Source organism: Eptatretus burgeri, chromosome 5 (genome assembly GCF_056783735.1).
Source record: "Eptatretus burgeri isolate ZD-2024b chromosome 5, Ebu_testis_v1, whole genome shotgun sequence".
In the NCBI taxonomy this organism is placed as follows: domain Eukaryota; kingdom Metazoa; phylum Chordata; class Myxini; order Myxiniformes; family Myxinidae; genus Eptatretus; species Eptatretus burgeri.
In genome coordinates, this window is record NC_140965.1 from 16,619,157 (window position 1) to 16,643,914 (window position 24,758).

The 24,758-nt window shown below is 41.9% G+C and overlaps 1 protein-coding gene across 3 annotated transcripts in view; it reads right to left on the bottom strand.

Annotated features, from left to right (window-relative positions):
• Nucleotides 1-7,133: 7,133 nt before the first annotated feature.
• LOC147025930 (N-acetyl-beta-glucosaminyl-glycoprotein 4-beta-N-acetylgalactosaminyltransferase 1-like) overlaps nt 7,134-24,758 on the bottom strand; it is a 133,525-nt gene continuing 115,900 nt past the window's right edge. For all 3 annotated transcript variants that reach the window (XR_015058056.1, XM_085880842.1, XM_085880843.1), the window contains 3 exons: nt 24,475-24,628; nt 12,928-13,054; nt 7,134-9,049 (listed from right to left, as the gene is read on the bottom strand). Coding sequence is in view for 2 of the 3 variants with exons in the window: in XM_085880842.1 (XP_085736968.1) it covers nt 8,944-9,049; nt 12,928-13,054; nt 24,475-24,628 (387 nt within the window). In the remaining variant the exon portion in view is untranslated. The remainder of the gene's footprint in view (nt 9,050-12,927; nt 13,055-24,474; nt 24,629-24,758) is intronic.

Here is a 24,758-nt window from a genome sequence, read left to right on the forward strand (position 1 = left end):
CTTGAGCAAATGAGAGGGTGAATAGAACAGAGAGAGGGTGAGCAACAGCAGAAGAGCAGGCTTTGAGGACACGTGGGCTGATGCCGTCTGGACCGGTTGCAGAATCCGAGTCGAGGTTTGAAAGCAAGCTCTCCACCTTGTCAGGAGAAAAGGACACAGAGTGCAGGGACAGTTGGGTGTGACTGGGTAAGGTGGGTAGAGAAAGTGATGGGTTTTGGACACAAGATTTAGCTGCAAACACCGAGTTAAGGCATTCAGCTTTTTCACGTGCGGTATCAGCAGTGTGGCCATTTGAGGTAAGGGAGGGGATGGGGGGGAGGGAGGGAACATACACCAGAAACAGATTTCATTAGACACCACCAGGATTTTGAGGAGGGAGAGAGGTTTGAGAGTTCAGACTTGAGATGAGAAAGATGTTATTTTCTGGCTCTCCTGAGGGTAGATACACACTTGTTCCAAGCTTTGTGGAAGGAACTGAGATTACCCTCAGTTGGGTTTGCTTTCCATGAGGCAAAGGCAAGTTGTTTCAGGACAACTGCCTCGCCACAAGCTTCAGTAAACCAAGGGCGGGAGGAAGGGTAGGACAACTGAAGACGAGAGGGGATAAATCTGTGCATGAGGGAGAGAAAGTTTCTTTCAAAGAATTCCCAGGATGAGTTGATGTTGGATAAAGTTGTGATAGGAGACCAGTCTATAAGTTTTACGGCTGCTTGGAGACCCTGCCAGTCGGCTTGAGTGAAATGCCAGACTCGACGGCGGTGAGGTGATTCTCTGATAACAGCCAGAGAGATGTCCACTTTGACAAGGACGTGGTCAGAAGAACCGATTGGAGCGGAAGAAGAGCGGCAGATATTGTCAGGGAAATTTGTCAAAATCAGATCCAGAAGAGATGGAGTACCATTGGTTGAGATCCGGGTGGGGAAGTTGACCGATTGAGTCAGTCCCAATGAGTCGCAGAAAGTTTTGCTGAGGTGCCATGACAGGTGAGAGAGGTACCCACACCTAGCCAACTGGCATGATGACAATTGAAGTCACCACATAGGAGGAAGAGAGAGTTTGGATGAGAAGATAGAAGATTGTCCATGTTTTCTGATAGTGAGGTGTAGATGGAGTCATCACTGTTCGGTGGACGGTACAGTACACATATAAACATGAGGTGGGAGTAGAGGGGAAGCCGTAGCCAGAGGTATTCCTCAGGGTGTGGGGGAGTGAGGGCAGTGCATGGAGAGTGAGGAATAGAGTCTTTGATGAAGAGAGCAACACCTTCACCAGGACGAGGCTCAGGTCTGTCATACCAGAGGAGGGAGTAACTGGGGAGAGATACTTGGGAGTCAGACACGTCTTGGGAGAGGAAAGTTTCTGCTAGGCAGATTATGTCTGGTTTGTCAGTGGCAACCTGTATGGAAAGATCTGAAAGGTTTGAGCGAAGGCCCCGGATATTTGAGGTCCACACTTTTAATGAAGAGGTAGGGGAGGCGGCTTTGGGTGCAGGGGGTGGAGGGGGAGGGGGAGGGTAGGACAAGGGATGAGGGGGGGGAAGTAAGGAGGGTTGTTGAAAGAGTGTGGGGGATTGCAGAATAGCTAAGGGAGGGGCCGAATGAGGAGGAGAAAAGGCTCTGTGGTGCTGGGGGAGAGGGGGGACAAGAGAGGGGCAAGAAGGCAGTTGAGGATTTGAGGAGGTGGAGTGAAGAGATGGAGGTGGGAGGGCAGTGGAAGGAGGCAGCTTTGTGGATGAGAGGGCGGGTAACTTTGAGAAGGATGAGTGAGGGGGATGAAACCTGGGAGAAACCTGAGGGGGAATTTTTGAGAGAGGTGAGTGGGAGGCTTGGAGGGAGAAGAGTGGGATGGTTGCTTTGAGAGTGAGAGGGGTGAGTTGGCACTGAAGTTGGAAAAAACGAATGGTTGATGGAAAGCGAACATTCATAGCAAACTGGGGTTTTAAAAAGTTTTAGGTCAGAGATGCGATTTAACCCAATTTTTGATGGATGCAATGAAGGCGAATTCAGAGAATGGAGAGAAGAAACGCTGTAACAGTTGGATTTTTAGGCAAGGAATGAAGGAGAGGTCGAAGTGAGTCTGAATGTGAAGTGAGAATAGAGGTCCAGCAGTACAAGCAAGAGACAGTCTGTTAAAATAGCAGAAGAGTAGTGCATTATGATACAGTAAAGAGTACCACATGTGTGAGAGAGGAAGATGAAGCATTATAAGATCGTTTTTGTTATTCTTATAATTATTAATGTTTGAGAGAGTTTTCAACAGATTAAGTCATGGAAGTGTTGTTGAGAAAATCGAGGAAGAATCAGAGGAAGAACAAGCAGAATCGGGAGAAGGTTAGCGTATTGTTGTTGTTGTTTTTTTTAAGATAAGAAATAGAGAGATGAGTTGGGAGAATGGGGGACGTTAGGAAAGTGGGGAGGAAAGAAATTGAAAGTAATGGGGAGAAAAAACAAAAAACGATCGAACACCGAGGGGAACCAGTCGGCTTCAAACCAAGGCCTCGGCCTCAAGCACAGGTAAGAACGTCGACAAATACTCACAAAATAGCACGATTTTTGAAACAAAACCGAACTAGGAACACACAGTAACATGTAGGTGAGAAAATTAAACAGTTAAAACGGGACAAATAACAACGGGAAACTTAACTTTGAGAACGTCGGTAGAGAGCCCCTAAGGATACCTCTCGACGCTCCAAACCCGGAACTGGAAGTCCAAGAGTTCCGGAAGTTCTTTGTACCTCAGTGTGATATCTGGTTGCAACACTTTGTTTTCGATGTTAACGCTCGATTGGATCATTAGTCCTTACATGAGCGGTGGGTACTTCCATGTTTTCAGTGATTACTTTTGGTTCATGTTCCCACAAATTTTCTGGAACTGGGACATCAAAGTTTTTACAGATGTGCCAGCAGATGACATTATAAACTATGTTGTGTCGTTGTGTGGACAGCTGTTCTGACATGAGTTTGCTTTTGTGTGTGTGTGTTTGGTCATTAAACATAACATATCATTCTCTTTGCTAATCCAACCTCCACTCCTCTCTTTTCTTACACACACACACACACACACACACACACACACACACACACACACACACACACACACACACACACACACACCCACACACACACACACACACACACACACACACACACACACACACACACACACACACACACACACACACAGTGAAGAGCAACATTTGGTGAGGCTTTGCTCTCCCCACCTCCCTCGCTTCCACCCCCTTAATACCTCCGTCAGTGAAGTGATGTGCTGTATTTGCTAGTGTGTGTGTGTGTATATATATATATATATATATATATATATATATATATATATATATATATATATATATATATATGTATTTCCACCAAAGTACACTTGCACAAAACCTTTCTCTGCACTCAGCAGCCATTAATGATTGTCCCTGGCCACAAGGGGCTGTGAAATGGAATATTTGCTCAAAGCAAATAGTGCTAAAAGATGAGGATGGTGGGGAATGGAGGGAAAGCTCTGCCCTGTAGTCCAATTTACAGTGCATGGTTCAGATCACAGCCTCACGTGGAATCCTCACTCACCACACACTGTGCCTATTTATCTTGGGTGCTGGCCTGGAACCAACAAAACTATTTTCACAACTGCACCTCCATCGCTTTACTCTTGCTTTGTTACCCACTTTCAGGAGTTTGTACAAAGGCTTTCTTCGATACCAAAAAAGACGTACTTTCAGAAGGGCATTTCAAAATAAATATAGCATTGATCCATTAAGAAGAAGGGCATGGCAGTAATAGAGAGGGTTTAACGTGGAGTGACTGGATTGATTCTGGGCCGAGCTAGGCTAAGCTAACAGGAGCTGCTGAAGTAGACAGGGCTTTCAACATGAGAATGGAGGCAATTACAAAGAGATTACAGTGAGTTGCTCAAGATGATGGCTATCAAGAAAATAAGTGTAGAAGAGCTTTTCAGCAAAATGGACAGTGACAGGATCAGGGGCTACAGCGAAATCGTGAAAAGAGAATTGTGGTGGTATTAAGGCAATGGTCTTTCACTCAGAGAAAAGTTAATGCATGGAATGATCTCCTTGGAAAGGTAGTGGCAGCAGAAACATTACATAGTTTTAAATTTTAATTAGATTAGTGCCTTGAAGCATTTGGTATGAAGGTGTATGTGGACACTTGTAGGAATTTGTAGGAATGGAATCACCAATCCATGCTCTGACATGGATTGGTGATTGCATACCTGTCATGATTGTGATATCTGTGAGGGGGTCTTGTGAAAAGGTGAATGTGCTGCCTGTGTTTGTCCATCCCCTTCCCCCAAACAACAGCAAAAAAGTTGGAACCTTAACATTATAAGGTGTTTTCATCTTTGCTCGTGGTCTTGGGGAGAACGCAAATTCTCGATGTGAATGTGTATCGTGCAGCGTCGCCTCCAAATGGAAGAGAGTATTATAAGTCTCCATCATTTACAGTGCAGTATTCCTATCCCCACGTTTCCCTGTATAGTGAAGTGTTTTGAATGATAAGCAGTAGGGATGTTTTTGCTTCATGCTCATAACAACTTGGGTTTTTTTTTAGATCCTCGTGGAGGATCTCTAAGTCTTACTCACATTGTTGTTCTTCATCTTCTTCTTGTGGACTTTTTAGTTTCACAGCCTACAGTTTTCATCGAAACTTTCTGAAACTTGGCGTATATATGTAGAAATACCCTGTGCAGACAGTAACCATCTCCGATTTAGAAAATTCCTCCAAGAAAAAAAAGTTATGATGTCAAAATATCTCCGCTAATGGAAATCACCAAAAAAATTATCTCCGAAACTAGGCAAGCTTTTTGAATTCTGTTTGCGGGAATCGAACAGGGCATTAGCAGAGATAAATTACCGCGCATATGATACATCACCATGACGTCATATCAATTTTTATGACGTCATTCCTATTTTTTGACATTTTTTATTTCACAACCCAGAGTTTTCATCGGATCTTCGTGAAACTTGCCATGTATATGCAGAAAGCCCACGGCGCAGGCAGCAACCATCTCCGATTTTGGAAATTCTTCCGAGAAAAAAAGTTGACGTCATAATATCGCCGCTAATGGGAATCGCCTATACCATTATCTCCGAAACTGGGCAAGCTGTTTGAATTTTGTTTGCGGGAATCAAGCCGGGCATTAGCACAGATAATTTATCGCAAACCTGATACATCACAATGAAGTCATATTCGTTTTTATGATGTCATCATGAAGAGGATGAGGATCTTAGCTCATTTGAGCTTGTTTTGCCTATACAGACCTGACAGTTGCCTATACACTGCCCAAATAAAGGTTTGTGTCAGAAGAACATGTTTCATGCTTGGAACAAGATTGCCCGTAGGGTGGGTACTCTGTGAGTCTAATATATAGAGCTTATTCTAACCACCGGCTTACTCACTCACTCATGCCCTGACTGATATTGAAGATTGGTACCATCCGGGTGAAGTACAAAGCTGAAATTTTGTGTGCCAATGGACATCGAAGCCAATATATCGGGGGGGGGGGGGGAGATCACAGAACCATTGGAAAGCATCTGTAAATGAAAATATAAATAAAATAAAAAATAAATAAATGAATGAAAAATCAAATGCAGGTGAGCGACCCGAGACAATGGGGAAGCACAGTTCATTATTGCTTACAATGTGTAAGCATACCCCGCTAGTCGAATATATAAAGTTCTTTCTAACCACTGACTGACTCACTCACTTATGCCCCGACTGATATTAAAGATCGGTAGCTTCCGGGTGACGTAGAAAGCTGAAATTTTGCGTGCTGATGGACATGCAGCCAGTACACCAGGAAAAAAATAATCACAGAATCGTCAGACAACATCCATAATGAAAAATATAAATAAATGAAAAAAATGCAGGTGACTGACCTGAGACAATGGGGAAGCACAGCAATTTTGTGTGTGATGAACATCGAAGCTGATACACCAGGAAAAAAAAAATCACAGAACCGTTGGAAAGCATCCGTAAATGAAAATATAATTAAATGAAAAAAAAAAACCAATTAAAATAAATAAATGAAAAATCAAATCCAGGTGAGCGACTCGAGGCAATGGGGAAGCACGGTTCATATGCTTACACAATGTATAAAAAAGCCACTTGTGTGTATGTACTATATATATATATATATATATATATATATATATATATATATATATATATATATATATATATATATATATATATATATATATATATATATATATATATATATATATTATAACCACTCACTGACTGATATTAATATTCAGTACCTTCCGGGTGATGTAGAAAGCTGAACGTTGCTGTGCCAACAGACATCAAAACTGATACATTGGGAAAAATCACAGAACCATTGGAAAGTGTCCGTAAATGACAACATAAATAAATGAAAAAAAAGTAAATAAAAAAAACTAATGCAGGTGAGCGACCCGAGCCAATGGGGAAGCATGGTAATTTTGCGTGTCGACAAACAGACTTGGATACAGGAAAAATCACAGAACCGTAGGAAAGTGTCCGTAAATGTAAATATAAATAAATGAAAAAGAAAATGAAAAAAAAAACAAATGCAGGTGAGCGACGTGAGCCAATGGGGAAGCACAGTTCATTATTGCTTACCCACGGTTCATATTCATCTTCACCATCTGGCACACCCCACTAATGTATATAAAACATCCTGGTAACATCTATGTCCCACTGTTCTCATCCCCACTCCTCCTACATCCACCCCTGCCCTCCACCAACTCGTGAATTTTAGTTGATAATCTGTTTGATTGAGATGGTATCGCATAGATTAGCACAGGTATGACGGGCCGAATAGCCTCCTCTTGCGTCCAAGTTCTTTATATGTGCTTGTGTGACCATACTTCAATGGACGTAACTTTATCAAAACTCCAAATGAGGGGTTTATTTTTTCAATTAAAAATCACATCCAAAACTGCAACCTATTTAGCAGTCCTCACTTTTATTAATATGAAGTATCAAGTTCATGTTCTTGGCGACTTGCTGGAATATACTTTTGAGTTGTGGTTTCCGTGTGGCCGATGTACATGAAGAATTTTGTGCAACAGCACTGCGCTGATAAAGTGTCATTTAAAAAATAGAAACCAAAACAAACAAACAAAGGAGAATCTTTTTTTTTTATCAAAAATAAGAAATTTAGGAATACAGTGAAATGCAATTTGTTTTTTTTTTTTTTGTTTTTTACATAGGTCAATCCTGGATACTTCCAGCAGTACAAGCAAGACACAGAGCGTGGCTCACCCACAAACAGAACTCTTAAAACATGAATAAATAAATAAACAAACATGGCACACAAAATATATCCTTGTTTTTCTGCACAAAAAGATTTCTCGAGGTTTCTAGTGGTTTCTCGAGCTCCACATCGAGAAATTTTCGGTTAACCGCATCAGCGATGGTTAATAAACCATTCTCTCAATGCTGCAGGTGCTGGCCTTGCAGAGACCGACAATGAAAAGTCTGTTTTTCGAATCTTATGATAAATCCATGTATATACACAATCCATGTACATGTACATCTTGAGACGTACAGCAAGTTTGAGAAAGAAAAGCTTCTCAGTAAACAAAACAACAGAATATCAAGGATTATTAAAAATAAAAACATTCAAATAAACTTGCACGTCACATTGCATGGTGGGTGCAGAATGATTTGTACTTGACTCTCATCTCCACCATGATGCGCCAGTCACCTCGGAGGTATCATTTGCACGACCTGAAACAATCTCTTCCTCGCATCGTCAAATCAGATCGTTTAACAATGCCTTCGCTCGAGCTTTCTTTGGCCAGCTTATGGACTCCGTGAGGTCATCTACAGTAAACCCGGTCTGTCTGCGGATCATCGCCAACCGAGACACCACTATCGATTCCGTTAGACGAAGAATCAGCCGTCTGAGTGCAACGTCTGTGGTTACATCGAGGTATCTGTGCTTTAAGCTAAGACGGCATCTTGTCCCATCTCCCACATGACTGTGCCGTGGTCTGTGGAGCATTCGATGACAAATGTATGCATGAGGAGTAAAATGCGTGGACATGTAGCAATCTAGAACACCTAAAAAAAATAAACATCAACACCAAAAAAAAAAAAAAACCTTGTTGCAATAAATTGATACTTTAGAGAAGGTGCAAAGCAACTGAGCAGGGTGCCTGTTGGGTACACGTATTCACGCATGTGCAATTTATTCCTATGTATGCCTGAATTAGACTATCAAATCAGTGCATACCTTCACACCTGAGAACCACAGGTAAAAGCACGTATTGTGATCTCAATTTCATGCATGCTGGTCATCATCTTCAGAAACCGTATCATCGATCGCTAGTGTTTTGTCAAGGTGGTGTTAGGATGGCCAGAAGCTGTGCAATGTTTACCGAGAAGCGAAGAATCTCTGGCAATGTACATAATCAGTGATGCATTTTTGCACAAAAAAACTACAAGTAGTGAAAATAAAAGCTACAAAAACCATCGAGACAACCACAGAGTGGGACTGATGATCAAATAAGTACAGTTTGAGTCGCAAAGCTTGGCTCAAATGTTATTCATCGTCAATACTCCTTAAGAAATAGAATCCCAAAATCAAGTATAGTACTAAATCCTTGGCTTGATTGGCCAAATGGCCTCCTCCTCCTCCTCCTCCTCCTCCTCCTCCTCCTCCTCCTCCTCCTCCTCCTCCTCCTCCTCCATCCAAGTTCCTTACGCATCTTTGTGCAAGCTCCAGTTCAGTTATGGCTATCTCACTGTTCGTGAAATTAACTGTCAGCTGTATATGATAAATATGGTGAGCGAACTAATGAGAAAGACAGTGAGAGATGACAGACAGACAGACGGAGTGAACCAAAGAGACAAAGACAGTTAAGATTCTATGGTATACTCTCAGTATCGGTGAATACTCCTCTTTGTGGACCAACTTGCCATCGTGAGTTCAATTCCGATGGCGCATGTGGTTCCACATCCCATGACGCGAGTGGTACGAATGATAAAAATGGCGGACATAAAGTCGCTCCACTTCTAGGCCCGCTTGTAGCACCCTGGGGATGTGACAATGGAAAGAATAAATAAGGTAAAGGTCGGTAGCACAAGGTGGTGGTGGTAGTGGAAGTAGTAGTGGTGGAGAGAGTGGTAGTAGTAGTAGTAGTAGTAGTAGTAGTAGTAGTAGTAGTAGTAGTAGTGTTTTAAGACAAGACAATGTATGCTTAATATGATAATCGTGTGAGTTGGAATACTTGAAATAATTTACATGAGGATTCGATGGTCATGGCTTGTAATTTATTACCTCCGCCACCGAAGGTGAAGGTGGTTATGTTTTCACCCATTTTCTGTCTGTCTGTCTGTTTGTGTACAGGATATCTCAAAAAGTTGTCGACGGATTTGGACGAAACTTGGTGGACAGGTTTGGTGTGTTGCAAGGACAAATTGATTCGATTTTGGTGAAGATCCGAATCTGGATACGAGAATTATTTAATTTTTTAAGTGATTCTTCACCATTGAGAGATTGGGCCAAAAATGATATAGTACTGTAAAGCATGATATTTCAAAAATGTATTGGGCCCGACATGTTCTTGTGGATGAGGCATTACGTGGTGGAGGTATGCGCTCTCCTGAGTGCCCTTCCAGTTTGGATATGGATTTATGTACAACCCTCATGACGTTTACCTTCAACAGAGAGAAGGTGGCCAAAAAATGGAAACACCAATGTAAAATCACTTAACAGGAGAGCAGGCCATCACGTGTGTCCAGTCCAGCCTGTATGCACCATGGCATAAAGTCCACCAGTGTCTGGAATTCTGCAGAAGGGATGCAGTACCATCCTTCCACGAGAGTCAATCACCTCACACCTGTTTGGTGGAGGTGGAAAACGCTGTCTCGGGCATTGTTCCAGAATATCCAATAAATGCTCAATTAGGTTCAGATCTGGTGACTGAGAAGGCCATAACATATGGACAACATCAGTGTCATGCTCATCAAACCTTTGAGCGACCAAACGTGCTCTGTGGATGGAGGCATTGTCATCTTGGAAGACACCCCTCCTGGAAGGAAATAAATGCTGCAACATGGGGTGAAGATGATCACTCAGTACCATTAAGTAGCGATTGCCATTGAAGTTTTGGATGTCTTGGAACCCAGTGTCAGGCGAAGAAGAACTTTGTCTCCCAAGGGACAATGGATACCATTGACCAGTCGCAGGGCCAGGTTTAATAGCAGAGCTGAGCTGTTTAGGGAGCTCAGGTGTAAAACTGCATGTGCGCTGATGACAGGGAAGGTCGATGTGCGAGGAATCTGTGAAGTGGCAGAGAGTCACCTGTGGTTTGGTTGATTCTCATCCTTGTGACAGAGGAATTCATGCATTGCATTCATCCCGGCCTATCCCTCCATGTACTGCAGTTGGAGTGGAGGGTGGTGAGCTCTTGACAGAGGCTGAAGTGAAGGCCTGCTGGGGCAGTTACTTTGAGCGGCTGAACCAGGCTGATCTGATCCACCAGCTGCTGAATCGGATGTCAGTGGTGTTACAATCCCAATTGCTGACCCTCCAATCAACTGTGAACTGCCATCGTTGGTGGAAACGCAGGCTGCGGTTAATCAGTTAAAAGAGGGTAAAGCTCCTGGAAGCTGTGGCACCCCTGCTGAACCTCTCAAGGCTGGTGGGAATGCTGCACTCATGTCATTGCATGCAGTTCTGTGCTCTGATTAGAGCACAGGCATAATCCCAACTGACTGGAAGAGAGGCCTTGTTGTGCCTTTCTGGAAAGGGAAGCCAGGACTGCAACAATTACCGAGGGGTGACACTGCTCTCAGTGACAGGTAAGGTCTTTGCTCAGATAATCCTTGATAAAATTCACCACCATCTGCTTGAGCACCAGTGCCCAGAGCAGTCAGGCTTTACACGAAAAAGGTCAAAGATTGACTGTGTCCTTGCTCTTCGGGTCCTCACCGAACACAGGCGAGAGTTTTAGGAGGAGCTGCTCGCAGCTTATGTTGATCTCCACAAAGTGTTTCATTCAGTGAATCGGGATTCCTCTGGATGATTCTTGGTCTTCGTGATGTGGCATCAAAAGTCATCAATCTGATTTCTGAATGATACTCGAGGACTGAGAGTGCTGTGAGTGCTGGGGGTTCCATCTCTGACTTATTTCCAGTTTTTACTGGGGTTCGTCAGGGGTGTGTACTGGTCCCCCACACTTTTCAGCACTTGATTAGACTGGATTCTGGGGAGGATGTTGGAGAGATCAAGCTGTGGTGCATCGTTTGGGAATGTCAAGATCTTGATTTCGCAGATGATGCAGTCATCTTTGCAGAGACGCTGCACACTACCAGTCAAATATTTTAGAACACCCCCATTTTTCTCGTTTTTACTGAAATTTAAGCAGTTTAATATTGCAATGTAATCTGAAATTAAAGCATAGAACAAACAAACAATTGCAGATAAAAAAAAATCATGGAATCGTTTTGTTGAACAAAATTTAATCTAAATTTTTGACTCGTCAAAGTAACCACCTTTTGCAGATATAACAGCCGAACATACTCGTGGCATTCTTTCTACAATGGAAATCAAATGTTGTTCGGAAAGTTCTTCCCAACACTGTTGCAGAAGTTCTCACAAATGTGTTGCACTTGTAGGTTGCTTTGCTTTCACCCTTCTGTCCCAGTTCATCCCAAACCAGCTCGATGGGGTTTAATTCTGGAGACTGTACTGGCCATTCCATGATTTGAAGCCTACCATGTTGTTCTTTTCTTCTAAGGTAGTTCTGACATAGCCTGGAGGTATGTTTTGGGTCGTTATCTTGCTGTAGGGTGAAACCCTGACCAACTCGGCGTAGACCAGAGGGTATTGTATGGCGCTGCAAAATGCTGTGGTAGCCCTTTTGGTTCAGGGTGCAAGTCACCAACTCTGTATCCAGGAAAAGAGCCCCAGATCATCACTCTTCTTCCTCCATGTTTGACAGTTGGTGTCGCACACTGAGGACCATCCTTTCGCCTCGTCGACGGCGTACAAAAACCCTGCGTCATGAACCGAAGACTTCAAATTTTGATTCATCGGTCCATAAGACCTTCTTCCAGTTTTCAGTAGTCCACTGCGGTGCTTCATGGCCCAAGGAAGCCTCTTTTTCTTATTTTGCCATCTTAGCAATGGCTTTTTTACTTTTTGAGATATTGTACTAGATATTGGTTTGGCCCTATCTCTCAATAGTGTAGAATCAATTTTAAAAATTCTAGTAGCCGGATCTGGATTCGGATATTCAACAAAATCTAATCAGTTCGTCGTTGTCACACACCAAACCTGTCCACCAAGTTTCATCCGAATCTGTCCAAAGCTTTTTCAGATATCGTTTTTGGCCCACTCTCTCAATGGTGAAGAATCACTTTAAAAAATAAATAATTCTCATATCCAGATCCGGATCTTCACCAAAGTCGATTAAATTTGTCGCAGTCACACACCCAACCTAGCCCACCAAATTTCATCCAAATCCGTCCACAACTTCTTCAGATATCGTGCTATATATCGGTTTAGTCCTATCTTTCAATGGTGAAGAATCACATAAAATATTCTAGTAGCTGGATCCGGATTCGGATCGTCACCAAAATTGAATCAGTTCATTGCTGTCACACACCCAACCTCGCTCACCAAATTTCATCCAAATCTGTCCACAACTTTTAGAGATATCCCACACACAGATAGGCAGACAGACAGGGGTGAAAACATAACCTCCTTCCACCTTCGGTGGCAGAAGTAATAAAAGTGAAGAAAGCAAGGAGGATAGAGAGGAACAGATAAAGGAGGTTCATGTGTAAATGTCTAGGAGAAGAGGAAGAAGTCAGAGAGGTTAATTTACCAGGGAGAGTGCGAGAGAGGAAGGAGTCAGTGAAGATTGAGGAAGCGCTCAAGTTAAAAACAAATAAGAAGAAATACCTGTCCAGTAGTTCCCAGTCCTCACCACCCCATCGATCCCGAAACTCCTCAGTGTTCATTCCACCAACACGATCAAAATCCGACTTGTACAAGCCGAGTAGACCAAATCCATTGACTTCCCAGTAGCCTGTAGTTGCACAGCAGAGGCCGTTGAATGCGTGAAGATTAAAACAAGATACAAATTTTGCAAAAAGGTAGGGATTAAACAAGGCAGACTGAAACAACCATGTTCGGTGGCGTAATGGTTCGAGCATCCACTCAGAGCCTGGGAGTATGATAGTTCAAATCCCAGGGAAAGTCACACCAAAGACTATAAAAAAGGCATGTGCTGCTTCCTTGCTTGATGCTCAGCATTTAAAAGGAATAGAGCATGGAAAAACAACCACAGATTGTCAGCCATTGTGCAGGCTTGATGGGCCAAATGGCCTCATCCTGCACTGAAGCCCACCTTTAGGGTATTCATATTATAATGTTGGTTATTCCGTCAGTTTTACAAGATTCTTTTTTCTCTGTTATTGTAGGTTGAAAGTACAGGATGAGATTATTTATTCTGTTTATTCTGTCAAATTAAGTATTCCGTCAATATTCCCAAAGTACAAGATGTTTTATTCCGTCAGTTTAAAGTACAGAACAAGATATTTTATTCCATCGGTTTAAAGTAGAGTATGAGATGTTTTATTCCATCCGTTTAAAGTAGAGTATGAGATGTTTTATTCCGTTGGTTTAAAGTAGAGTATGAGATGTTTTATTCCATTGGTTTAAAGTAGAGTATGAGATGTTTTATTCTGTCGGTTTAAAGTAGAGTATGAGATGTTTTATTCCGTTGGTTTAAAGTAGAGTATGAGATGTTTTATTCCATCGGTTTAAAGTAGAGTATGAGATGTTTTATTCCATCGGTTTAAAGTAGAGTATGAGATGTTTTATTCCGTAGGTTTAAATTAGAGTACGAGATGTTTTATTCCGTCGGTTTAAAGTAGAGTATGAGATGTTTTATTCCGTTGGTTTAAAGTAGAGTATGAGATGTTTTATTCCATCGGTTTAAAGTAGAGTATGAGATGTTTTATTCCATCGGTTTAAAGTAGAGTATGAGATGTTTTATTCCGTTGGTTTAAAGTAGAGTATGCGATATTTTATTCCATCGGTTTAAAGTACAGCACGGGATGTTTTATTCCATCGGTTTAAAGTACAGCACGGGATGTTTTATTCCATCGGTTTAAAGTAGAGTATGAGATGTTTTATTCCATCGGTTTAAAGTAGAGTATGAGATGTTTTATTCCGTAGGTTTAAATTAGAGTACGAGATGTTTTATTCCGTCGGTTTAAAGTAGAGTATGAGATGTTTTATTCCATAGGTTTAAAGTAGAGTATGAGATGTTTTATTCTGTCGGTTTAAAGTAGAGTATGAGATGTTTTATTCCGTTGGTTTAAAGTAGAGTATGAGATGTTTTATTCCATCGGTTTAAAGTAGAGTATGAGATGTTTTATTCCGTTGGTTTAAAGTAGAGTATGTGATATTTTATTCCATCGGTTTAAAGTACAGCACGGGATGTTTTATTCCATCGGTTTAAAGTACAGCACGGGATGTTTTATTCCATCGGTTTAACGTAGAGTATGAGATGTTTTATTCCATCGGTTTAAAGTAGAGTATGAGATGTTTTATTCCATCGGTTTAAAGTAGAGTATGAGATGTTTTATTCCATCGGTTTAAAGTAGAGTATGAGATGTTTTATTCCGTAGGTTTAAATTAGAGTACGAGATGTTTTATTCCGTCGGTTTAAAGTAGAGTATGAGATGTTTTATTCCATCGGTTTAAAGTAGAGTATGAGATGTTTTATTCCGTCGGTTTAAAGTAGAGTATGAGATGTTTTATTCCATTGGTTTAAAGTAGAGTATGAGATGTTTTATTCCGTCGGTTTAAAGTAGAGTATGAGATGTTTTATTCTGTTGGTTTAAAGTAGAGTATGCGATATTTTATTCCATCGGTTTAAAGTACAGCACGGGATGTTTTATTCCATCGGTTTAAAGTACAGCACGGGATGCTTTATTCCATCGGTTTAAAGTAGAGTATGAGATGTTTTATTCCATCGGTTTAAAGTAGAGTATGAGATGTTTTATTCCGTTGGTTTAAAGTAGAGTATGAGATGTTTTATTCCGTAGGTTTAAAGTAGAGTATGAGATGTTTTATTCCGTAGGTTTAAAGTAGAGTATGAGATGTTTTATTCCGTAGGTTTAAAGTAGAGTATGAGATGTTTTATTCCATGGGTTTAAAGTAGAGTATGAGATGTTTTATTCCGTTGGTTTAAAGTAGAGTATCTTCTTCTTCTTCTTTCGGCTGCTCCCATTCGGGGTCGCCACAGCGGATCATCCGTATGATCCGCATAGTGATTTGGCACATGTTTTACGCCGGATGCCCTTCCTGACGCAACCCTGGTCGCCTCTTACGACACAGGGATATGGTACACCTATTTTAACCGGGGTATACACCGGCCCAGTATACTGGTACTCATTTCGCCGACCTCGGAAGGATGACAGGCTGAGTCAACCCCCTGGTGTATTAATTCAGTGGCTCAATGGGGCTTGAACTCAGGACCTTTTGTATCCCAAGCCGCTGCCCTAACCACTGCGCCAACACCAGGCTTGGTTTAAAGTAGAGTATGCGATATTTTATTCCATCGGTTTAAAGTACAGCACGGGATGTTTTATTCCATCGGTTTAAAGTAGAGTATGAGATGTTTTATTCCATCGGTTTAAAGTAGAGTATGAGATGTTTTATTCCATCGGTTTAAAGTAGAGTATGAGATGTTTTATTCCGTAGGTTTAAATTAGAGTACGAGATGTTTTATTCCATCGGTTTAAAGTAGAGTATGAGATGTTTTATTCCGTCGGATTAAAGTAGAGTATGAGATGTTTTATTCCATCGGTTTAAAGTACAGCACGGGATGCTTTATTCCGTCGGTTTAAAGTAGAGTATGAGATGTTTTATTCCGTCGGATTAAAGTAGAGTATGAGATCTTTTATTCCATCGGTTTAAAGTACAGCACGGGATGCTTTATTCCGTCGGTTTAAAGTAGAGTATGAGATGTTTTATTCCGTCGGTTTAAAGTAGAGTATGAGATGTTTTATTCCATCGGTTTAAAGTAGCGTACTGCCTGTTTTGTCACTTTACATTAAAGTCGAGAACTATCTTTTATAGAGCACATACAGCACTTTGAACCGACAGAATAGAACATCGCTTGTAGTGTACTTTTTTGCAGGCTCTAAGGCTTGTGAAGTAGCTGGAACACAATTTAAGCACATGCAGACAGATACACAAGCCAAAACCAGACTACTTTCACACAAAAATGGTCACTGAAAGTATGGGAAGTGACTTCACTTCCCAGAACACTCTGGGTACCAGCAACAGAATCTTCATGACATCGCTCTTCTCTATGCACTCAGAGGGGGCAATGGAGGAGGAATTTCCTTCTCCCCATGGATGCCAGGCTGTGGGGGTTTCCCATGCTCTATCCTTTAAACGCTGAGCATCCAACAAAGAAGCAGAACATACCATTTTAAAGTCTTTGGTATGATTCGACAGGGGTTGGAACCACTGGCCAAAATTGACATACCCCTTAAAGCCGACATTGTAATGTAAGTTCCCTTACAAGGAACTTCAATGCAGGAGGAGACCATTAAGCCCAACAAAACCTCTGCAATAGCTGATAACCTATGGTTGTTTGTTGATGCTCTCTCCTTTTTATCAGTGTAAAGTAAAGTGGTATCCATTTACAAAGCCAAGTTGGCACAAGTACAGGTTTTACAGGAATAATTTCAGCTTGCATCACACTATCATCATAATCACCACCACTACCACAACTAATATTTGGGAAAAGAGGATGTATTAAATTGTATCAGATTATTACACTTTTAAAAGTCATCAAACTATTTGTGGCCTTCATGCTGTGATTAGTGCAAACATAACACAATAGCAGGTGGGGTTGGAATCTCACCCTAACATAGTGTTTCTCAACTGAATATAAAGTGATGATGGTATCGTTAGTATGTCAGCCTGAGTCACCAAGTTCATGGAATGAAGTACTCATTTATTTCCCTCTGAAGACGCACTTCCAATCTTGTGATCCCATCTCATCTCATCAAGTTCTTAATGGAAAAATCTAACTTTTATTTCTCTGGAACTTCAAAAGCAGTTGAGCCATCACACTTTCTGAATTACAATAAACACAAAAAAACAAAAAGATACAGAATAAATACACACACATCATGCACGTGTCAAACACTAATATCCATGTATACCGTACTCAGATATCGTGTCTGTAAGTGATCCATAAACGCAAGTTATTTCAATCACCCAGATGACAATTTTAACTTTCCCCATAACTGTACTGTACTCAAACTTCTTTAATGCAAACACAATGATTCCTTTATGCTGTCTCTTCACGAGAAAAAAAATTTCAATGCTGAAGTAAATTCGAAATTCTTGCCTATCATCAGAATTTGTTTCAATCATGAAAGATAGACTTCAGATAAAAGTTGTATTTCATCTCTCTGTCCTCAATCCCGACACATCAAAAAAAAAAACACACCGAAATGTTCTCATCTGTAAATCCTTCTTAAACAATCTCCTAGCATTCTCCACCTGACATTCCTCCTGGAAATTGTCAACACCAAACATACAAATTATGCTTGTTCACCAATAACGTCCAACTTCTGATCGAGATCGGTTGTACCATCTCCTATTCCTGAAAACGAGGCAAGAGAATTGGCACCATGCCCAGCATTACCAATCGAGCTCACTGCGCAGACAGACGCTGCTCATCTACAGATATGACCTCGCCAGCAGTGTCTGACCACAAGTATGGAGAATGTTCATTAAAAGGCTGCGAGGATGACAGGTTCCTGAAATTAGTGACTTAAGGCTTTCCTCCTTCCCTTTACCAGCTGCAATGTATAAAGTTAAGTAACCCCACCTCTCAGGTAACTCACATCCCACTCCTCAGAAACAAAATGGAAAAGAAATTCAAATCTGCATATCACCTTCACTTTCACTTTAATCTTACACAAGTACAGCCAAAGTAACAAGATAATTTACTTCTTCAACCAACTCATCTTCATAACTCATCAAATACCACCTTCCCGCATGCTCTAACCATCCTGAACTACTCAAAATCAAATTATCCTCCCTTGTCACACTAACCTCCTCCTCTAGCTACCTCCTTCATATTATGGTCAGTGTCCATACCCGTTTGACACAATTAAACTGAACTTCATTTACATTTCCAGGATCTCAGCAGACCATACAATACTGTCACATGCACAAAATTGTTCCATCTTGAGGAAAGTCCACAAAAAGTAATCCTGTTCTATAAAATAAGGAAATGTCTGTACATTTCCTCATAGAATTGAAAACGTCTTGGCCGACCTCCATTAAATTTTACATTCATGCTTAGGGCTCATAGGGTAGGATCAGAGGCATTAAATACATCTCTCCTCTGCCACCAACCTGCACGAGTGTGGGGAGACAACTTGCGATTTTCACCTGCACACCTGGAATAATGCAAGTGCTTTAACCACTGACCTCTGCAGGAGGGATGGGGTATTGCGGTTGGGAAATGATGCCAATTCCAAAAACAAATCCTCTTGCTCCTGGAGGGAGCGGTTATGACTAATGTCCACAAAAATGGAACCATGGAAATACACCATTGCCTCAATGAATATAATCATCAAAATAATTATTTTTAAAATCTTTATAAATCCCTTTTTGATCTGTTTGGCAGACAGCAGCTGCATCTCCCTCTACTGATCTGGAATTATTAGAAACTGGTCTGATAAATGTGGCATGTCCTTTAATCCTGGAAAATGTCATAGTTTCAGCCTATCACTCCAGAATGATAGTTAAACTCATGCACCGTCTGTTTCCTTGGTTATCTGCCAGAAGAGATTCAGTCTCTTCAACTTCAAGGCCTCAACATCAGCCATGGCATTTCCTGGGCCAACCACATTGCAAAGCTGGCCTACAAAGCCAGCCATACCTTAGTATCCTCGGTCAATCCTACTTTTGTTGGAAAATCAGAGCTCCTCCAACTCTTTCAGTCTACAGGGTCTTTGTCTGTAAAACAATGAAGTATTACTCGTAGTGCTGTTTTCCTCTATGGGCTGGCACCCCAGCATCACATCAATATTTCCTGGATTCTGTGGAATCTAAAGCTCTCAAAATTGTTTGAATCTTCCATGACGAGAAAGCTCAATGTCTGTTGCTTTCACATCGCAGGCAGTCGATTATCTCTGTTCTTTATTAACTGCCTCTTCTCCATGCAACATTACTTCCTCTGCTTTCTCAGTCCTCCAACCATCCTTAGCTACTCCAGAATGCACACGCACATCCAGTAATCACCTTCTTGTTAAACTTCCAAAATCCAGACTGACTGCACACCTAAACTCTTTAATTCCTCACTTCTCCCATCTATAGAACCACCTTCCAGAGGCCATTGTCTCATTTTTTCCTGCAAGTGTTAAATTAAGCAGTGCACTGCCATCTCTTGTCATCCCCAAATCTGACCAATGATCTTTATTACCCCCATTCACCTTTCCCAACCCAATCATCTTATTTGATAGTGTCAGTGTTTCCTCCCCTCCTCCCTCCCTCCCTCTACTCTTTTCCTGTTCGTTTATTCATTTGAAGTTTGCCCCACTGTCAGATCTACCTTTCTTTTCGACAAGTTTCCATGAGCTTTGCTCATGTTAAAAGAAAGAAAAATTAAAAATTAAAAAAGGACTGGCTCATGCCTATATGACAGCCCACACAGTAGCTTTTGAAAGCTCAGGCAATTGTGATCCTTGTCACAAAACCCTAAGGTTCTCCATTTGATTGATCTGAACCGACAGGCGAGTGTACTCCTAACTTAGGCTTATTTTGAAAGCAAAACACAAAACTCCAATGTGGCATGGCACACAACAAAGCAACTCAGGACTGGCTAGTCTTCTTTCTTCGCTCTGTTTTCACTCCGCAATTCCCTTTATATATTCTTGGAGAGAGAACATTCACAAAGAGCCCTTCCTCAATGAACCACTCATACTTACGAGATGGTTCCACATCAGGAAGCAATTGGAAATCTCTCCACTCAGGTTAAAGACTAGCTGTCAACCTGCTAACTTGCAATCCTTTTACACAAGTGAACTTTTGGAATAAACATCTTATCTCCACAAACCTCACACAGTCATGTATAATCTACATGTAATGGAGCAAGTGTATGGGATTATGTATGTATGTTTGTATTTATGTATGTATTTATGTATGTATGTATGTCCGCTCTTCAACCATTGGTTGGACAGCTGACCTGACGTCACCTACAATTGTAACCTGAAATACTTAACCTGAAGTACTCAGAGGATCCAAAAGACCCAATGGACCCAAAAGACCCCGAAGACCCAAAATACCCCAAAGACTGAAAAGACCCTGAGAACCCAAAAGACCCAGAGGACCCGGAATATCTTAAAATACCCAAAAGACCCCAAGGACCCAAAAGACCTCAAGGACCAAAAAGAAGACCCAAAATACCGAAAAGACCCCGAGGACCCAAAAGATCCCAAGGACCCTGAATACCTAAAATACCCAAAGGACCCAGAAGACCCAAAAGACCCCAAAAGATCCAGAGGATGCAAAAGACTGCATGCAAGACCCCAAACACCCAAGAGATCCAGAGGACCAAAAACAATGAGAGGACACAAAAGACCCAATCGGACTATCTGGGACCCTTGAAAATTCTGCATAATGTAAAATGTGACTTCAGGTCCTCAACCCCCCCCCTCCCCACATACTCCCTCCCAATTCTATCCTCTCTCTTTGCCCCCCCCCACCACACCCAAACTCTGTGCTCCCCTCTCCCTTTCTTCAAATCCTCAAACGCACTCCCAACCGAATGTACTCAACCCCCCCCACCCTCCTCAAAAGCCTCAAACTCCTCGATCCCAACTCTGTTACCCCTCTGCCCTTTCTTTTTCAAGTCCTCAACTGCCCCAACCCCAGGTCCTCCACCCTCTCCCCCCCTACCCTTCCCAACTCCCTTTTCCAGCTCCATGCATCCTCACCCCCAACTCTCTGTCCTACCCTTCCCATTTCTATCCATTCTTAACATCACACAAAGATACACAGGGTACTTTGGCGCATGAGAAGGCCATTTGGCCTATCATGCCTGCGTTGTTCCTGTCCCCGTTTGGTAAGAACAATGTTGAAAGAAAATAAAGACAGATCATTAAATTCACAATCACTTTCCCCTTTCTTTCCTTATCCTTACTATATAATTCACTGACCAGTGTTTGTTACTTACGAAATCTTATTGATGACTTCCGTCATGTGTTTGTGTGTGTGTGTGTGTATGTGTGTGTGTGTGTGTGTGTGTGTGTGTGTGTGTGTGTGTGTGTGTGTGTGTGTGTGTGTGTGTGTGTGTGTGTGTGTGTGTGTGTGTGTGTGTGTGTGTGTGTGTGTGTGCATGCGTGTTAACCTCCGCCATCGCAGATGGAAGGTTACTGTTTTCACCCCTTTCTGTTTGTTACTGATTTCGTAAGTATATTGATCACTTCCGTTTCTGTTTGTTTGTTTGTTTGTTTGTTTGTTCGTAGGCACGATAACTCGAGAACGGAAGAAGCTACCAATGTCAAATTACACCACGTGATTCAGGAGGGTGATGGATAGCGCTGATTAGATTTTGGTCAAAATCGGTCAAAGGTCAAGGTCACGGTGAGGTCAAACATAATTCCGTAAATTCATGTGGAGAAATGGAGTATTTTTCCTTCGCTCGACGTTACGAGTTCGTTTTAACTTCGATTTTAATTTTGTCTTCGGTTTTTGCGATCGCTAAGGACGCTTAAAACTCGGTTGTCGAAATTCTGGTAAAAATCGGATGTTTTGGAGACGTTTTAAGATTGTATAAAAAATATTTCACTCGACGAGTCACGGGTCGTCACGTGGTGCAGTGCGCTCGAGCGGACGAGTCGTTGAGTCACGTATGATTTTGCGTGTGCGCGTTGACGGTGCTTTCGATAAAGATGGTGTTTAAAAGTCATTTTTTATCCCAATAAAGGTTATCGTCGCATGCCTGACTCGCTTAGCCGTCAGATTATGTGAAGATTGTTGGTGGATGGCCGAATATTACGGTTTTGTGACTTTGATAAAATAATATTAAATAATTGCGTGGAGAAATGGAGATTTTTGCTTCGGTCGACGTTACGATTTTTGATGGTTTGGTACAGAATCATCGTAGAAACTTCTGGTTTGCGTCGCTACCTTCGCGAGAGACAGCTTTTCTTAGACAAGGTCAGAGGTCAAGTTGACAATTTCGTAAGTACCAGTCTATGACTGCTTGTTTGTTTGTTGGGCTAGTCCTACAAATGTGGGGCAATTGCATCCAGACTTGCTATATAGGATCAGCATGACCCCAATTAGTGTATCAAGGTGTTTTTTCTTTTGCTGGTGGTCTGGGGGGGGGGTGGAGGGGGAGGGACGCAAATTCTCCATGCAAATGTGTATTGTGTAGTGCCACCTTCAGGTGGGGGAGGGTATAACAAGTCTCCATCATTTACAGTACAGTATTCCTGACCCCACATTCTCCAGTGCAGTGAGATGTTTTGAATTATAAGCAGTTGGTATGTTTTTGCTTAGTGCACATAACTTCATGGGGTTTTTTTTTTGCCTATACACCGGCCAAATCAAGGTACGTGTCAGAAGAACGTGTTGCATGCTTGGAACAAGATTGCCCATCGGGTGGGTTCTCTGCTCGTGAGCTATAATATTATGTGGGCTGGCAGGGTGGCCTCGAGGTACTGTACATACACTTGCCTCTAAGCTATCTAGCCTGCATTTAAATCCTTACCCAACTATAAAGTGTCATCTCAGTGTTTCTTAGGCAGGATGGATGATTCATCAAAGTGAGTGCCGTCTCTTGGATGAACGTTAAGCTGGGTATCCCATCTGGTGGCATAAGTGGGTGTACGTTAAAAATAGGTATGTGTCAGAAGAACATGTTTCATGCTTGGAACAAGATTGCCCGTAGGGCGGGTACTCTGCCCGTGAGCTATAATGTTCTGTGGGCTGGCAGGTTGGCCGAGAGGTACTGTACATACACTTACTTCTAAGCTATCTAGCCTGCATTTAAATCCTTACCCAATTATAAACTGTCATTCCAGTGTTTCATTGGCAGGATTGATGATTCATCAATGTGAGTGCCGTATCTTGGATGAAAGTGAAGCCGGGTATCCCGTCTGCTGGCACAAGTTGGTGTACATAAAAAAATCCCACGGTGCCTTCACAAATAGTAGAGAGCAATCAACGGCACCCTGGCCAAGTTCTAAATTCGTTCCCTAACCTACAGGGGCCATTGCATCAGCGGCACAGCCATGACCTCAGCTAATGGTGCTACCCCACAGCCATGTGCTGCATATGAAAGAAGAATAACACATTCAAAATTGAATCTAAAGCAGACAAGCATTAATATCACACTGTACCAGTAAAACGCCAAACAGACACAGAATTTGTGCTAATCATCCTGTCCCACCCTGTTCCAGATTTTTATTTGATTAATAAGAGGTGTCAAGACCCATTGAGGAGCAGAAAGATGGGGAGGCGGCAATGCCAACAGATAAACTGGGGGCAATGGGGGAAGCAGACACAACAGCAAACTTGAACCTCAATATTTTTTTGGCATGATAGCATGAGAAAAAACTGCACCTCAATTTATTGCTCTTCCATGAGCCTTGATTTTGCAGAGAAAAAAATAAAAATAAAATGGATGCACCACAGCAGGATGAGAAGGGCGAGCGTGGCAGCTCGGGAAGGGGGCAGAATAAACACCACGTGAAACACAAATAATTAACACATTATTAATACCACATAAACACACAAGGATTGAAGCTACAACAAAATAATAAATGTAACGGACATTTAAAATACTATACAGTAGTCAACATTTAAATGAATAGTTTTGGGACAAAGGGGATGGTGGTGGAAATCTGTGATGAAGACAGAAAAACCAAAGGAGGACTTAAGTCAGCCCAATGAGGAACTTCAACCGGTAATAAAAACAGATGCACAAGGACTAATTACAGCAGTTAACTCTCACAACCAACAGAGGATAAAGGAATGTTTGACAATTGTAAAATTATTGTCACAAAAGACAGACACCGAACAATCCGACCAGTAAAACTGAGCTTTAATTGCACAAGTAAAGGAGGTCCATGTCTGAAGGGCATGGCAATGGAAAGCAAAGCAGGTTCGTGTCAAGCCGTGGAACCCGAAACTGTCCCAATCTCTAATACGTGATTATAAATACTCATCCATACTCCTTTAACGATGCTCAAAAACTGAACGATGAGACCGTTTCAGACTTGTAATGTCCATTGCTGATGGGTTATGAAAAGGTTATGCAAAAGAGATACTTGTGCAGGCAATTCTTATACTTAAAAAGCTTGTCCTAAGACTTTTAGTGAGGTCATATACTGCAATCAAACAACAGTAATGGCCTCTTTCCTACCCTTCATCACTTCCCAACCCAGGTACCATCAGGCTGCTGCGGTGTCGCTCCACATCCTAAGCGCATGATGATTGGTGCAAAGGTCAGAAGGCCCTCAACGCAATGACGCCGGATGGTGTCCAAGATAGAGCGTGGAAAGCGCAAATGCAGGTCACAAAGGAAAACTATGCTGTGTTGGTCCTGAATGAATGGTTCAGATAAAAAAAAAGGAGGGAGAGAGAGACAGGAAGAGGAGGGGGCAATGCTGCAAGTTAGAAAGCACCCACTGAAAAAACAAGAAAAACCCATAAAACACTCCTTCAATACCCAG